Genomic DNA, 17,414 nt, shown 5'->3' with positions numbered 1-17,414 from the left:
TTTGCTTTTCTTTTAACTCTCTCTTCTCTCTCATCTTTCTTCTCTATTCGGTCATATCACAGTAGCAACCATGGAAGCTATAGCAAGCTACCATAGAGAAGAAGAAGCACGCCACAAGACCATCACAATGATGGCAAGAAAAAGAAAACAAAAAGTATGTTGTGGCTAAAATCTTCAACCAAGAAAGGAAGGATTTGGTGAAGAGATCTCAGCTTCTCCATACCAAAAAGGGATGATGAAGATTTCGGTCAGAGGAAGAAGATCCTTGGAGGGATGGCTCGTCTCTGCTTTTGGGTTCACTCACCACAGGAGGTACCTAGGGTGGCTACGTGAAGGAGGAAGCAAAAGTGGAGCAGGAGGAGCTGTCATCATCAAGCATGCATCAAGGGCTAGGATTTCATCTTGGAGTGCAAGACAAGATGGAAGGCTCGGATTGATGATTATTGGTGACCAAGGAAGAACCAGAGGTAATTGCATGTTGGTTATTACATTCGGTTACTTCTCCTCTCTCTCTGGCCGAACCGGTTTTGCATGAAGAAGAAGAAGTTTAGCTTGGTTTATTTGGTTTCAACCGTGGAGGCTTCCCCTCTATATAAGGGAAAATAGCCAGGGCTTGAAACAAGGAGTGAGAGTGCAAGGCACAGTGTTCTCATAGCTACCTAAGCTAGCAGATTTTCTTCTCCTTCAATGTATTCTGTTTTATAATTTTATGTTTAATTTTGTCATGTCTTGAGTCTCATGGAAAAAGGCAAACAGTGAGGTTTGTAAGAAAAGCCATAGAGCAAAAAAAGGTAGAGAGTGCAAAATTAAAAGAAAAAAGCCATAGATGTCCTTAGAGTTCCTTTGTACATCTGTGTTGTGTTTCATGATTCTGTGGGAATCCCCTTGCAAGTTGGGTTAGCACTTTGCAGTAGAAAGCTTGGCAGAAACCAAGTCAAGTTTAGGATTGAGTTTAGATTCTAGACTTATCCCAGATAGGAAGGGTAGTTCCTAGGGAGAATTGGTGTTTGTAATCAAAGATGGTTATAGTGAAATTCCATCATTGTTGTGATGGAGACTGGATGTAGGCTGCACTGCACTTAGTAGCTGAACCGGGATATATCTGGGTGTAATTTTTTCTCTCTTCTACTCCATTTCTGATTCTGCTGCACAGGAGATAAAACTGAAAAATATCTCGTGCCGGATCACGAGATAAAAAGAAAAAGTCTTGTGGCTGGGTACGAGACAAAAATCAAAAAGTCTCCAGAAGTTGTTTCAAAGACCAGCAAGTGTTATTAGGTGAAAAAGGGGCTAAGATTCAACCCCCCTTCTCTTAGCCACTGAAACCATCAATTGGTATCAGAGCTTGGTCTCAAAGAGATTAAGCTTAGTAGCTTGGAAAAAAGATCCAGATGGCAGAGAACAGTGGCTCAAATCTGGTTTCCTACAACCTGACAAAAGGACAGTCAAGCAACAGACCTCCTCTTTTCAATGGGAAAAACTACACCTTTTGGAAGGAGGATGAAGATTTTTGTGCAAGCAGTAGACTACAAACTTTGGAAGATCATCCTGGAGGGTCCCCAATTCCCAACCACCACAAGTGCAGAAGGAGTAATCTCTTTCAAACCTGAAGCAACCTGGACCGAAGAAGACAGAAAGAAGGTGGAGCTCAATGCTAAGGATATCAATCTGCTCAACTGTGCTATCAGCTTCGAGGAATACCGATGGGTATCACGATGCACAATGGCAAAGGAAATCTGGGACAAACTTCAGATCACCCATGAAGGAACCACCATAGTGAAGAAGACTCAGATAGATATGTTGAACAAAGAGTATGAAATATTTGCAATGAAGGAAGAAGAATCTATTGATGAGTTGTTCGAAAGATTCAACATCATCATTGTTGGCTTGGATGCTATGGGAATTACGTATCCTGATTCTGTGCTTGTGAGAAGAGTGTTGAGATGTCTCACTAAAGAGTGGGAAACTAAAGCATTAATCATTTCTGAGAGCAGTAGTTTAGATTCCATGACATATGATGACTTGAGAGGAAACCTACTTGCTTTTGAAAACACTTATTTGAAAAATGATTCAAAAAAGAAAGAAATTGCTTTTACATCTGTTACTAACCCCCTGAATGATGAATCTAGTGATAACTCCTCTTAAAATGAATTTGTGTTGTTTGCCAAAAAATTCAAGAAAATTGAGAAGTTCAAGGAAAGAGACAAGGAAGCAGCTCAAGAAAACAAAAGAAAGATTTCAGCAAGGTGACATGCTACAACTGCAAGGAGATTGGACATTTTAAATCTGATTGCCCTAAATTGAAGAAGGAGGAGAAGCCAAAGTGAGGAAAGAAAAAGTGACTGATGGCTTCATGGGAGGACTTGGAAAATGACTCAGAGGATGATGAAGAATCCGAGACCAAGTCACAACCATGTCTCATGGCTGATCATATTGATCAGGTAATCTTCCACAACCCTAACACCGAAGATCTCCATCTTATGATAGACCACCTTTCTGAAAAAATTAAATGTTTCCTACTTGATAACCAAGATCTTGAACGACAAATCACCATTCTTAAGGCAAAAAATGGTTTTCTCAAAGACAAGCTAAGGGAGGCCGAAACTGCTTGTGACCTTGTTGAAGAAAATAAGCAGTTAAAAGCCCAGCTTAGAAGTTGTGAAAGTGACCATTCTGTTGTTGCATATGTAAACTGCTTTAAAGAAAATGAAGAGTTGCTGAAAAAGATTAAAAATCTTGAAAATGACTTAGCCAAGTTTACTCAAAGTTTTGAAAATTTAAATCAAATCTTGGCTAGTCAAAAACCATTGTATGATAAAGCTGGCTTGGGATTTCACAAGAATTTCAAATCTGTTGAAAAACCTTATTTTGAAAACATAGCATCATCTTCAAATGATACAAGGTTTCAAAATCCAACAAGTTTTAACAAAACAGCAACTCCAAGGTTTTGTAGACTATGTAACCGAAATGGCCACTTTCCTATTCAATGCTTTTTTGGTGAAAGAATGATTGGTGACAAAGTTTACAAAGTTATTTTTGATTACAATGGATTGGGACATAGAAGATGGTTTAATATGAAAGGATCCAAGAAGATTTGGATACCTAAGGTCACTTGAGCTCATTTTGTAGGTTTGCCTAGCATCCAAGCAGAAAGACAATATGTGGTATATGGACAGCGGATGTTCTAGGCATATGACCGGAAAGACAACCTTCTTCATAAAGCTTGATGAATATGATGGAGGGTTCATCACTTTCGGTGATGATGGTAAAGGAAAAATAGTGGCCATTGGAAAAGTTGGTAAAAGTTTTTCTTCTTGTATAAATGATGTTCTTCTTGTTGATGGTTTGAAACATAATTTACTTAGTGTTAGCCAATTGTGTGATCTTGGCTTTGAAGTTGTTTTTAGAAAGTTTGTGTGTTTGGTTGTATGCAAAAAATCTGGGGATATTTTTTAGGCTAAAAGGTGTAATAAGGTGTATGGATTAACTCTTGAGGACTTGAAGGATCAAAAAGTAACATGTTTTTACCTCTCTTGAGTCTAAAAAATGGCTATGGCATAAGAAATTGGGTCATGCTAGCATGTACCAAATTTCTAAGCTAGTTAAGAAGAACTTAGTAAGAGGAATTCCAAATATTAAATTTGATAAGGATTTTACTTATGATGCTTGTCAATTAGGCAAACAAGTAAAATCTTCTTTTAAGACAAAAGATGAAATTTCAACCAAGAGGCCATTAGAGATGTTACACATTGATCTTTTTGGACCAACAAGAACTCAAAGTTTAGGAGGTAAACATTATGGCTTAGTAGTGGTGGATGTTACAAAAGAGTACTATTGATATTCAATTTGTAAAATCTGAAGAACAACTTGCTTACATTTTTACAAAATTCTTATGTGAAGACAGATTCTGCACTTTGAGAAAAAGTTTGGGAATGATAAATTTGAATTCTATTGATAACTTGTGAATTTTCTGATTCTGCTCAGTTTTGTCTCGTAGGAAAGCAGGAGATAAAATTCAGGATGTGTTGAAAGGGCTATGATCAAGGGGGAGACTGTGCAGAAATTAATTCTTATGGGCCCCACCAAACTTCTTTGACCTCACTCTGACTGTGTTGTTAGTTCCTCTCTGTGTAAATCACAATCTCTTTTCATTGTCTCATCAAATCTTGTTGGAAGAGGATATTGTCAAATTAAATATTTTCCCTCCTCTAATTCCTTGATTCTAGGAAACCACTTTTCAGTTTTTATTTCAAATAAAAGGAAACTTCCTTGGATAATAACCACCCACTAATGAGTATTAACTCCCTCCAATTCTCTCTCCACTCCACATTTAATGCGTCCCTAACCTCCCTCTTCTCTCACTCAATTCGGCTCTCTTCATCTCTCCCTCTTCCACTTCTCCATTTCCTTTATCATGAAAAAGAAAACCGCCCCAAGAAAAAGTGAAAGAATTCTTTTCTCCCAAAAACCTACCACTCTCCAAACTCACACTCACATACATATTCATTCTACTTCTTCATCCTCTCCCCCGCCATCATCCACGCAAACTGACACAATGAGGAGAAAAGTGATAGCCAAGAAAACATCCTCAAGGAAAAAGAAGGAGAAGAAACCCGCGGTTGAAGAGGAAGAAGAATCCCACACCTCACTCCTGCCATCACCGCCACCATCACCACCAAAGAAGGCCACTCCTGGATGCGGTACACAGAAGGCCAAGAGGTTTCTGTTGCACAACACGCGGGAGCCAGAAAACTTGGAGTCATTGGATTTCAAAAACAAGTATAACAAACCTCACTCACATTATGATCCAGCCAGATTCAACTCATGTGCTTCGTTTGAGTTTCACAAGGAAGTATTGGAGAAACGCCACCTTTGTGCCACCTATTTAGTGAATCTGGACTCACTCACAACAAAAGGAATCAACATCTCCTCACTGTTTGAAAATCTCAAATGGACCCCTTTGCTTCACATTCATAAACACGTTTACCCGGGTTTGGTACGTGAATTTTATGCTAACATGAGACTCATTAATGGTACCATTCACACCTATGTAAAATGGGTATACATGACTCTGAGCGCTGAGACCATCGGCGCTGCCCTAGGCTACACAGATGAGGGGCCGCGAGCTTACATGACTGAAAAATGGGACAATCAAGTTGGAGTCACACTCAAGCAAGCTCTTCAACAAATTTGTGAGAACCTCTCTGGTTTGGACGGCACTACCCCTACTCACAAGGCCCTTGAACCAACAAACTCTTTGCTGCACCGAATTATCACCCATATTCTAACTCCCCAAAGTGGTTCACACAACAAAGTAACAGTTTCTGACTCTCTCATACTTTTTGCTCTTGTTACTTCCTCTCCTATCTCATTTGGATATCTTATGATCAGACACATGTGGGAATCTGTTAAAAGCACAAAAAAGGAAAATTTACCTTATGGCATGTTTCTCACTAGTATTTTTGAATATTTTAAAGTTGATTTAACAAATGAGGCTATAGAAAATAAGGTATCCATGATCAAAGGAGGAGGAGCCATGAAGGGGACCAAAGGGAAGAAGCCAGTACCCTCGGACAGTGAGCTTGAGAGTCGGCCACCTGAGTCATCCAAAATAGCAGACTCGATCAAAGAAATTCTAACTGAGTTATCCAACATGTCCAAGCTAATGGTCCGGTCCTACAAAAAGGCCCGCAAGCAAGCATTTGAAAATGAGAGGGCTTGGGTGAAATACAAAGATCGGGTGGATTTTATGTTGCAAAGCTTTGAGGAAGATATGGAGGCGGCCAGTGATGATGATGAGGCTAATGACTCAGAGTTTAATTTATCTGATGATTGATAACTGTTGTTCTTATATTTGATATTAGCTTGTGTTGGCTCAATCTGATACTGTAGTAGCATGCTTAGATATTTCAGACTTAAGACACTTTGATACACTCTTTGGATGTTGGTTATATTTTGAAATATTTTGCTACCACTGAGATTTTTTTTTGCAGGTGAAACCCTTTGATGACAAAAGAGGGAGAAATGTGGCTGAAAAATTGAAATTAAGAAAACGAGGGATGAAATCTTTGGATTCATGATCACCCTTGTTTCATGTCTCAAATTGTTTGTGATTCTTTTGCTGACATGTTTGTTATGCCTGCTGTGTTTTGAATTAAAAATAGGCATTTGATTTATCCTGAGGAAGCACTTGATTTACCTTGGTTTGCTATATCTTGGATTAGGAATATTTTATTTTTGGCAGTTCCTTTAAGTTGTGATATATAAATAAATTCTAATAGTTGCCATGTTTTGAGATAATCATGTGCGATTCAAAATATTTTCCTTACCATAATTATATTGCTCTGATATCTTGACTGGAAAATATTTGAAAAATATTTGAACAGCAATTCTTTATGTTTGAGCAGAAAATCATTTACATGATAACAAAATAAGTTTTGTCTATCATTCAAATCTGCTCACAAATCAAGTCATTCAACATCCTACACATAATATGTTGAATAACATTGTTGCCTTAAACTTGATAAAATTATTACAGGTAAGAGCTTCCCTTGGTAAAATAAGCATACATTGAGGGGGAGCCATGTAACAATTGGAAAGGAAGGAATCCAAGTATTCAAAAGGGAGTACTCTATACTCAAATCTTTACTTTCCTTCTATTTCAATTTTTTTGATAATGTTTGTCATCAAGGGGGAGATTGATGAGTTTGGAAAACTCTAATTCAAATTTGATGATGAACAAACATTATTAAAACAATTAATTACAAAATTATTAATTTGATTTTAAATCATACTTGCTTAATTAATAATTTTGTGTGTGCAGATTTGTGTTGGACCGAAAAGAAAAGAAAAGTTGCAAGACCAATGTGTTTGTAAACATTTAGCCTTGGTTAAAATATTTAAGTAACATTGGCTGAGACAATATTTTGATATTGGGCCAGATCCTCTTAACATTATTATTAGCCCAATTTAAAGCTTAGTGGGAAACCCACTAGCTTGATCTGAATTGAAGGAAAAAGAGAAAGCAAGATGTATTGCTTTATGCTTCCAACGGAACCCATTCCTATCATGTGGTGGAATTCAAATTTTATTAAAGTGAAGTTAATACATGCATGGGAACCATGAGAGAGAAATTGTCATTGATTTAATTGATGGCCTTAATGCTACACGCTACTCAGCAAAGAGGGAAGTAAAAGCAACTCATTTTTAATTAATTTGTTCAATTTCATTTAATTGCTTTTCTTTCAACTCTCTCTTCTCTCTCATCTTTCTTCTCTATTCGGTCATATCACAGTAGCAACCATGGAAGCTATAGCAAGCTACCATAGAGAATAAGAAGCACGTCACAAAACTATTACAATGATGGCAAGAAAAAGAAAACAAAAAGTATATTGTGGCTAAGATCTTCAACCAAGAAAGGAAGGATTTGGTGAAGAGATCTCAGCTTCTCCATACCAAAAATGGATGATGAAGATTTCGGTCAGAGGAAGAAGATTCTTGGAGAGATGGCTTGTCTCTGCTTTTGGGTTCACTCATCACAGGAGGTAGCTAGGGTGGCTACGTGAAGGAGGAAGCAAAAGTGGAGCAGGAGGAGTTATCATCATCAAGCATGCATCAAGGGCTAGGAGTTCATCTTGGAGTGCAAGACAAGATGGAAGGCTCAGATTGATGATTATTGGTGACCAAGGAAGAACCAGAGGTAATTGCATGTTAGTTATTACATTCGGTTACTTCTCCTCTCTCTCTGGCCGAACCGGTTTTGCATGAAGAAGAAGAAGTTTAACTTGGTTTATTTGGTTTTAACCGTGAAGGCTTCCCCTTTATATAAGGGAGAACAGCTAGGGCTTGAAGCAAGGAGTGAGAGTGCAAGGCACAGTGTTCTCATAGCTACCTAAGCTAGCAGATTTTCTTCTCCTTCAATGTATTCTGTTTTGTAATTTTTTGTTTAATTTTGTCATGTCTTGAGTCTCATGGAAAAAGGCAAACAATGAGGTTTGTAAGAAAAAGCCATAGAGCAGAAAAAGGCAGAGAGTGCAAAATTAAAAGAAAAAAAAACCATAGATGTCCTTAGAGTTCCTTTGTACATCTATGTTGTGTTTCATAATTCTGTGGGAATCCCCTTGCAAGTTGGGTTAGCACTTTGCAGTAGAAAGCTTGGCAGAAACCAAGTCAAGTTCAGGATTGGGTTTAGATTCTGGACTTGTCCCAGATAAGAAGGGTAGTTTCTAGGGAGAATTGGTGTTTGTAATCAAATATGGTTATACTGAAATTCCATCATTGTTGTGATGGAGACTGGATGTAGGCTGCACTACACTTAGCAGCTGAACCAGGATATATCTGGGTGTAATTTTCTCTCTCTTCTACTCCATTTCTGATTCTGTTGCAAATGAGATAAAACTAAGAAATATCTCGTGTCGGGTCACAAGATAAAAAGAAAAAGTCGCTTGGCTGGGTACGAGACAAAAATCAAAAAGTCTCCAGAAGTTGTTTCAAAGACCAGCAAGTGTTATTAGGTGAAAAGGGGGCTAAGATTCAACTCCCTTCTCTTAGCCATTGAAACCATCAGGTTAAAAGTTGTGAATCCCTTAGTAGCTAACAACAACTTTTGTAAAAGTTATCTCCATCAATCAATAAGCATTTACTTTATCTCTTCATAATTCCATTTGTATTATTATTCTACAAAACGCACTGATTTAAGCTCGAAAAAGCATGAAAATCCTTTGACCAACCTAAGTGGTCGGCGAGATAAAATGATGAGGTACAAGTTGGTGTAAAGAGGTTGTAAAAGACGATCATGATAACTCGGAAAAAATATCGCTAACGACTAACAAGTCAGAGAGCCCAAGGAAAAACAAAAAGTATCGCAAAAATAACCTAAGTTATGAAAACAGTTCAATAAACAAAATTGAATATGAAATAATGGAACACAAAAGAGATACAAAAATTCCTCAAGGATAGAAGCGAAGACTTTCTCAAAATAATTAAGCAAAAAGTTTTCAAAAGGGTTTTGGACAATAAATAAAATTGTCTAACTTAGAAAAAAACAGCCTATATGACGAAAAGCTTTCTTCACAAAAATCAAAAAAGGGTTTTTTCGCAAAAAACCTTATAAAAGATAAAAGCATCAAAAACCCGGCAAAGCGTGCATAATAAAAATATTTTGTTAAGGCCCTTATCCAAAAAAGGGACCCGCAAAACAAATGGTTGTTGTTAATGACCCTATTAAGGGTCAAATGTCAGGAACCACCATATCAAACAAACACATAAAAACAAATTGTTCAAAAAGGGCACACAAGCCGGGCCCTAGTAGCTGGAAATCATTGGGAACCAAGGAAAGGATTGAAATCATCGGCAGGAGTGGAAATCGGGTCACCTGCAGGAGTCGGAAGGGTCTGGGGGATCTCTTCGGTGGCAAAAGTTGGAGCTTTCGAAGAGCTCGGCAAGAATCCTTCTTGTTGCTCCACCTCATGAGGAGGAGACTCAACAATGCGCTGCGCACGAGTCTTCAGCTCGGAATCGGTTTTAGGATGAGGAGGAGAGACAATTGCCCCATCAATGACGATTTTGTCGGGATGGAGAGGTGAAAGACCCAAGTCAGGAGCAATAACTCCAACTTGTTCCTTGAACACCCTAAAAGCCTCCTCCGAGCTCTCAACAATAGAATCCTCCAAGTTTTGATAGGCCTCCCGATTCAGCTCCAACTGCTTCTGCAAAATAATATTCTCAGAAAAAAGCCTAACATAATTTTGCTCCGTCTTCTCCTTCAACCCCTCAGCCAGTGCACATTGGGCCATTAGCTTTTTCTCCCAATCCAGGAACCGAGCGAGCTCCTCCTTCATCCAGAAATTCTCCTCCTGCAGCCTCTTTTCCTCTTCCTAATATAGGACAATTCTCCCCTGAAGGTCCTCTATGAATTTTTGAAAAGAACTCAAGGGAGTTTTGTCCAGTATATCAAGAAGGGCAGTGCAGACCCGAGCCGTCCGAATTCCCCCCCGAGCAAGAATTTGAAGATGGTTATGCAAGGAAGCATCATTGGTGCACGAAATTGTAAATCACACTTTTCACAACTCGTACAACTAACCAGCAAGTGCACTGGGTCGTCCAAGTAATATCTTACGTGAGTAAGGGTCGATCCCACGGAGATTGCCGGCTTGAAGCAAGCTATAGTTATCTTGTAGCTCTTAGTCAGGATATTAATAATAAAAAGAGTTTTGTTTGCAAAAAGTAAAAAAAACATAAAATAAATGATACTTGTTATTCAGTAATGGAGAACAGGTTGAGGTTTCGGAGATGCTTTGCCCTCTGAATTTCTGCTTTCCTACTGCCTTCTTCTTCAACCGCACATGGCTCCTTCTATGGCAAGCTTTATGTTGGTGGATCACCGTTGTCAATGGCTACCATCCGTCCTCTCAGTGAAAATGGTCCATGTACAGTTTCTGCACATGGCTAATCATCTGTCGGTTCTCATTTGTGTCGGAATAAGATCCATTGATCCTTTTGCACACTGTCACTGCGCCCAACAGTCACGAGTTTGAAGCTCGTCACAGTCATCCCTTCCCAGATCCTACTCGGAATACCACAGACAAGGTTTAGACTTTCCGGATCTCAGGAATGCTGCCAATTGTTCCTAGCCTCTACCACGAAGATTCTGATCTTACGAATTCGAATGCTCTGTTGTCAGGAGAGGCAAGTCAAATCCATGGATCACAGACCCAAGAGATATGCACTCAAGCTGTCGCCCAATGACTACGTTGAGCTCAGATAGAACGGAAGTGGTTGTCAAGCACGCGTTCATAAGCTTGAGAATGATGATGAGTATCACGGATCATCACATTTCCCATATTGAAGTACGAATGAGTATCTTAGAACAGAAACAAGCGTGATTGAATAAAAAACAGTAGTAATTGAATTAATCCATCGAAACACAGCAGAGCTCCTCACCCCACCTATGGGGTTTAGAGACTTATGCCGTCAAAGATACAATATGGAATGTAAAAATGTCATAAGTTCCAAAATGAATCTCTAATAGTAGTTTTTATACTCAACTAGTAACCTAGGTTTACAGAAAATGAGTAACTAAGTGCAGATAGTGCAGAAATCCACTTCTGGTTGCACTTGGTGAGTGTTTGGGCTGAGCTTCCAAGTTTCCACGTGCATAGGCCATCCTTGGAGTTAAATTCCAGCTTTGGTGCCAGTTTGGGCGTTTAACTCCAGTTTTTGTGCCAGTTCTGGCGTTTTGCGCCAGAAAAGGGTCTCTGGTGGGCGTTTTAACGCCAGTTTGGGCCATCAAATCTCGGGCAAAGTATAGACTATTATACATTTCTGGAAAGCCCAAGATGTCTACTTTCCAATGCAATTAAGAGCGTGCCAATTGAGCTTCTGTAGCTCTAGAAAATCATTTCGAGTGTATGAGGGTCAGAATCCAACAGCATCTGCAGTCCTTTCTCAGCCTCTAAATCAGATTTTTGCTCAGGTCCCTCAATTTCAGCCAGAAAATACCTGAAATTATAGAAAAACATACATACTCATAGTAAAGTCCAGAAATGTAATTTTTGCATAAAAACTAATAAAAATATAATAAAAAGTAACTAAAACATACTAAAAACTATGTAAAAACAATGCCAAAAAGCGTATAAATTATCCGCTCATCACAACACCAAACTTAAATTGTTGCTTGTCCCCAAGCAACTAAAAAAAATATCAATAGGAACTAGTAGATGGGCGGGACTAGTAGCTTTTTGCTTCTGAACAGTTTTGGCATCTCACTTTATCCTTTGAAGTTCAGAATGATTGGCATCTATAGGAACTCAGAATTAAGATAGTGTTATTGATTCTTCTAGTTTAGTATGTTGATTCTTGAACACAGCTACTTATGAGTCTTGGCCGTGACCCTAAGCATCTTGTTTTCTAGTATTACCACCGGATACATAAATGCCACAGACACATAACTGGGTGAACCTTTTCAGATTGTGACTTAGCCTTGCTAAAGTCCCTAGTTAGAGGTGCCCCGAGTTCTTAAGCACACTCTTTTTGCTTTGGATCACGACTTTAACCACTCAGCCTCAAGCTTTTCACTTGGACCTTCATGACACAAGCACATGGTTAGGGACAGCTTGATTTAGCCGCTTAGGCCAGGATTTTATTCCTTTGGGCCCTCCTATCCATTGATGCTCAAAGCCTTGGATCCTTTTTACCCTTGCCTTTTAGTTTAAAGGGTTATTGGCTTTTTGCTCTTGCTTTTTGGTTTAAAGAGCTATTGGCTTTTTCTGCTTGCTTTTTCTTTTTCTTTCTTTTTCTTTATTTTTTGCCAAATTTTTTTTCGCAAGCTTTGTGTTTTTCATTGCTTTTTCTTGCTTCAAGAATCAATTTTATGATTTTTCAGATTATCAATAATATTTCTCTTTTTTCATTATTCTTTCAAGAGCCAACAATTTTAACATTCATAAACTTCACCATAAAAAATATGCACTGTTCAAGCATTCATTCAGAAAACAAAAAGTATTGTCACCACATCAAAATAATTAAACTATTTTCAAGATAAATTTCGAAATTCATGTACTTCTTTTTCTTTTTCAGAAAACATTTTTCATTTAAGAAAGGTGAAAGATTCATGGAACATTCATAGCTTTAAGACATAGACACTAATGATCATGTAATGAAGACACAAACATAGTCAAAACATAAAGCATAAAAACCAAAAACAGAAAAGAAAATAAACAAGGAGATTAAAGAACGGGTCCACCTTAGTGATGGTGGCTTCTTCTTCCTCTTGAAGAACAAATGGATTTCTTGAGCTCCTCTATATCTCTTCCTTGCCTTTATTGCTCTTTTCTCATGGCCCTTTGGTCCTCTCTGATTTCATGGAGGACGATGGAGTGCTCTCGGTGACGTCCATGAGTGGGCTCTCTTGTTTGCTCCATCCTCTTTCTAGTGATGGGCTTTTGAGATGAATCTCTCAATCTCCCATGACTCGGAGTTGGAAGCAACTGCCTTCCCTTTCCTCTTCCTAGAGGTTTCTCCAGCCTTAGGTGCCAGTAGTGGTTATGGAAAGCAAAAAGCTGAGCTTTTCCACACCAAACTTAAAAGCTTTGCTCGTCCTCGAGCAAAATAAGATAGAAGGGTGTAGAAGAAAGATGCAATTAATTTTGAAAACTTATTACTCCCCTGTGTCATCCTGGCGTTAAACGTCCAGAATGCTATCCATTCTGGCGTTTAACGCCCACTTGACTGGCTCTTTGGGCGTTTAACGCCCAGCCAGATACTCTGGCTGGCGTTAAACACCAGGAATCCTTCTTTACTGGGCGGTTTTCTAAATGCCCAGAATGCTGCCTGCATGGGCGTTAAACGCCCATTCTGCTATCCTTACTGGCGTTTAAACGCTAGTAAGCCTGTTCTCCAGGGTGTGCTATTTTTTATGCTGTTTTTGATTTCACTTTAATTCTGCAGCTATTTTTGGGACTCCACATGATCATCAACCTAAAGAAAATATAAAATAACAATGGAAAATAAAATGAAAAAGTAATTAACATAGATAAATAAGATTGGGTTGCCTCCCAATAAGCGTTTCTTTAGTCAATAGCTTGACATTACTGAGCTTTAATCTAGTCTCAGTCTTGAGCATTCTTGCTCAACATTGCCTTCAAGATAATGCTTGACTCTCTATCCATTAACAATGAACTTTTTGTCAGAGTCAATATCCTGAAGCTCTACATATCCGTATGGTGACACACTTGTAATCACATATGGTCCCTTCCACCGGGATTTCAATTTCCCAGGGAACAGTCTGAGCCTAGAGTTAAATAGCAGAACCTTCTGTCCTGGCTCAAAGACTCTAGATAACAGCTTTCTGTCATGCCACCTTTTTGCTTTCTCCTTGTAAATTTTAGAATTTTTGAAAGCATTGAGTCTGAACTCCTCCAGCTCATTCAACTAGAGTAATCTTTTCTCTCCAGCTACCTTAGCATCAAGGTTTAGGAACCTGGTTGCCCAGTAGGCCTTGTGTTCCAGTTCCACTGGCAGATGATAGGCTTTTCTATACACAAGCTGGTATGGAGAGGTCCCTATAGGAGTCTTGAATGCGGTTCTGTATGCCCATAGAGCATCATCCAGACTTCTTGCTCAATCCTTTCTATGGGTACTTACAGTCCGTTCTAGGATTCGTTTTAGTTCTCTATTTGAGACTTCAGCCTGCCCATTTGTCTGTGGATGATATGGAGTTGCCACTCTGTAGTTAATTCCATATCAGAGCATAGCAGAGTCAAGCTGTTTATTGCAGAAATGAGTGCCTCCATCACTGATCAGGACCCTAGGGACACCGAACCTGCTAAAGATATGCTTCTGGAGGAACTTTATCACTGTCTTAGTATCATTAGTGGGTGTTGCAATTGCCTCTACCCATTTAGATACATAGTCTACTGCCACTAGGATATAAGTGTTTGAGTATGATGGTGGGAAAGGCCCCATGAAGTCAATACCCCATACATCAAACAACTCAATCTCTAAGATCCCTTGCTGAGGCATGGCGTAACCATGAGGCAGATTACCAGCCCTCTGGCAACTGTCACAGTTATGTACAAACTCTCGGGAGTCTTTATAGAGAGTAGGCCAGTAGAAGCCACATTAGAGAACCCTCGTGGCTGTTTGCTCACCTCCGAAATGTCCTCCATATTGTGATCCATGGCAGTGCCATAGGATCTTCTGTGCCTCTTCTCTAGGTACACATCTATGGATTATTCCGTCTGCGCACCTCTTAAAGAGATATGGTTCATCCCACAAGTAGTACTTTGCATCAGAGACCAATTTTTTTGTTTGCTGCCTACTATACTCTTTGGGTACAAATCTCACAGCTTTATAATTTGCAATGTCTGCAAACCATGGTGCTTCCCGAATGGCAAACAATTGCTCATCCGGAAAGGTTTCAGAGATCTCAGTAGGAGGGAGGGATGCTCCTGCTACTGGTTCTATCCGGGACAGGTGATCAGCTACTTGGTTCTCTGTCCCTTTTCTGTCTCTTATTTCTATATCAAACTCTTGCAGAAGCAACACCCATCTTATGAGTCTGGGTTTTGAATCCTGCTTTGTGAGAAAATATTTTAGAGCAGCATGGTCAGTGTACACAATCACTTTTGATCCTACTAAATAAGATCTGAACTTGTCAATGGCATAAACCACTACAAGCAACTCCTTTTCTATGGTTGTGTAAATCTTTTCTGTGGTTGTGTAATTCTTCTGTGCATCATTTAAAATACGGCTAGCATAATAAATGACATGCAGAAGCTTGTCATGCCTCTGACCCAATACTGCACCAGTAGCATGGTCACTGGCATCACACATTAGTTCAAATGATAATGTCCAGTCTGGTGCAGAAATGACTGGTGTTGTGACCAGCTTAGCTTTCAGAGTCACAAACGCCTGCAGACACTCTGTGTCAAAGACAAATGGTGTGTCAGCAGCTAGCAGATTGCTCAGAGATTTTGCAATTTTTGAAAAATCCTTTATAAAACTCCTATAGAATCCTGCATGCCCCAGAAAGCTTCTGATTGCCTTAACATTGGCAGGTGGTGGTAATTTTTCAATTACTTCTACCTTAGCTTGATCCACCTCTATTCCCTTGTTCAAAATTTTGTGCCCAAGGACAACTTCTTCAGTCACCATAAAGTGACATTTCTCCCAGTTTAAAACCAGGTTAGTCTCTTGGCACCTTTTCAGAACAAGTGCTAGATGGTCAAGACAGGAGCTAAATGAGTCTCCAAATACTGAGAAGTCATCTATGAAGACTTCCAAAAATTTCTCCACCATGTCAGAAAAGATGGAGAGCATGCACCTCTAAAAGGTTACAGGTGCATTGCACAGACCAAATGGCATCCTTCTGTAGGCAAATACCCCGAATGGACATGTGAATGCTGTTTTCTCTTGGTCCTGAGGGTCTACTGCAATTTGGTTGTAACCTGAATAGCCATCCAAAAAGTAGTAGTATGGATGACCTGGTAGTCTCTCTAGCATCTGGTCTATGAATGGTAAAGGAAAATGATCCTTTCTGGTGGCTGTATTGAGCCTTCTGTAGTCAATACACATACGCCACCCTGTAACTATTTCTGTAGGAACCAGTTCATTCTTTTCATTATGTACCACTGTCATGCCTCCCTTCTTGGGGATAACTTGGACAGGGCTCATCCAGGGGCTATCAGAAATGGGATAAATAATCCCAGCCTCTAGTAACTTAGTAACCTCTTTCTGCACCACCTCCTTCATGGCTGGATTCAGCCGCCTCTGTGGTTGAACCACTGGCTTAGCATTATCCTCCAATAGGATCTTGTGCATGCATCTGGCTGGGCTAATGCCCTTAAAATCACTTATGGACCACCCAAGAGCTGTCTTGTGTGTCCTTAGCACCTGAATTAGTGCTTTCTCTTCCTGTGGCTCTAAAGCAGAGCTTATGATTACCGAAAAAGTGTCATCTTCTCCCAGAAATGTATATTTCAGGGATGGTGGTAATGGTTTGAGCTCGGGTTTGGGAGGTTTCTCCTCTTCCTGAGGAGTTTTAAGAGGTTCTTCTGTTTTCTCTGGTTCCTCCAGATCAGGCTAAACATCTTTAAAGATGTCCTCTAGCTCTGATTCGAGACTCTCAGTCATATTGACCTCTTCCACCAGGGAGTCAATAAGATCAATGCTCATGCAGTCTCTTGATGTGTTTGGATGCTGCATAGCTTTGACAGCATTCAACTTGAACTCATCCTCATTGACTCTCAGGGATACCTCCCCTTTTTGGACGTCAATGAGAGTTCGTCCAGTTGCTAGGAAGGGTCTTCCTAGAATGAGAGTTGCACTCTTGTGCTCCTTCATTTCCAGCACTACAAAGTCAGTGGAGAAGGCAAATGGCCCAACCTTGACAATCATGTCCTCAATTACGCCTGATGGACCTTTAATAGAGCCATCAGCAAGTTGGAGACATATTCGAGTTGGTTTGACTTCTTCAGTCAACCCAAGCTTCCTGATAGTGGATGCAGGTATTAGGTTGATACTTGCCCCAAGATTACATAGAGCTGTCTTGGTACAAGCACCCTCTAATGTGCATGGTATCATAAAGCTTCCAGGATCTTTAAGCTTCTCTAGTAAGCTTTTTTAAAATGACTGCACTGCATTCTTCAGTGAGGAAAACTTTTTCAGTTTCCCTCCAATCCTTCTTATGACTTAAGATCTCTTTCATGAACTTAGCATAAGAGGGTATTTGCTCAAGTGCCTCTGCAAATGGAATCTTTATTTCAAGAGTCCTGAGATAGTCTGCAAAGTGGAAAAATTGCTTATCATGTTCCGCTTGGCGGAGTTTTTGAGGATAAGGCATCTTGGCTTTATATTCTTCAACCTTAGTTGCTGCAGGTTTATTGCCTGTAGAAGTGGTTGGAGAAGCCTGCTTA

The 17,414-nt window shown here is 39.6% G+C and overlaps 1 protein-coding gene across 1 annotated transcript; it reads left to right on the top strand.

Annotated features, from left to right (window-relative positions):
* The first annotated feature begins 1,470 nt into the window (after positions 1-1,470).
* Positions 1,471-2,250, top strand: LOC107490201 (uncharacterized). Its single transcript, XM_016110974.1, has 2 exons — positions 1,471-1,926; positions 2,179-2,250. The coding sequence occupies exons 1-2, from the start codon at positions 1,471-1,473 to the stop codon at positions 2,248-2,250; spliced, it is 528 nt and encodes a 175-aa protein (XP_015966460.1).
* Positions 2,251-17,414: the final 15,164 nt, after the last annotated feature.

Source organism: Arachis duranensis, chromosome 5 (genome assembly GCF_000817695.3).
Source record: "Arachis duranensis cultivar V14167 chromosome 5, aradu.V14167.gnm2.J7QH, whole genome shotgun sequence".
NCBI lineage: Eukaryota > Viridiplantae > Streptophyta > Magnoliopsida > Fabales > Fabaceae > Arachis > Arachis duranensis.
Note: the sequence above shows the minus strand (reverse complement) of the source record. Positions and strands in the feature narration are given on the sequence as shown.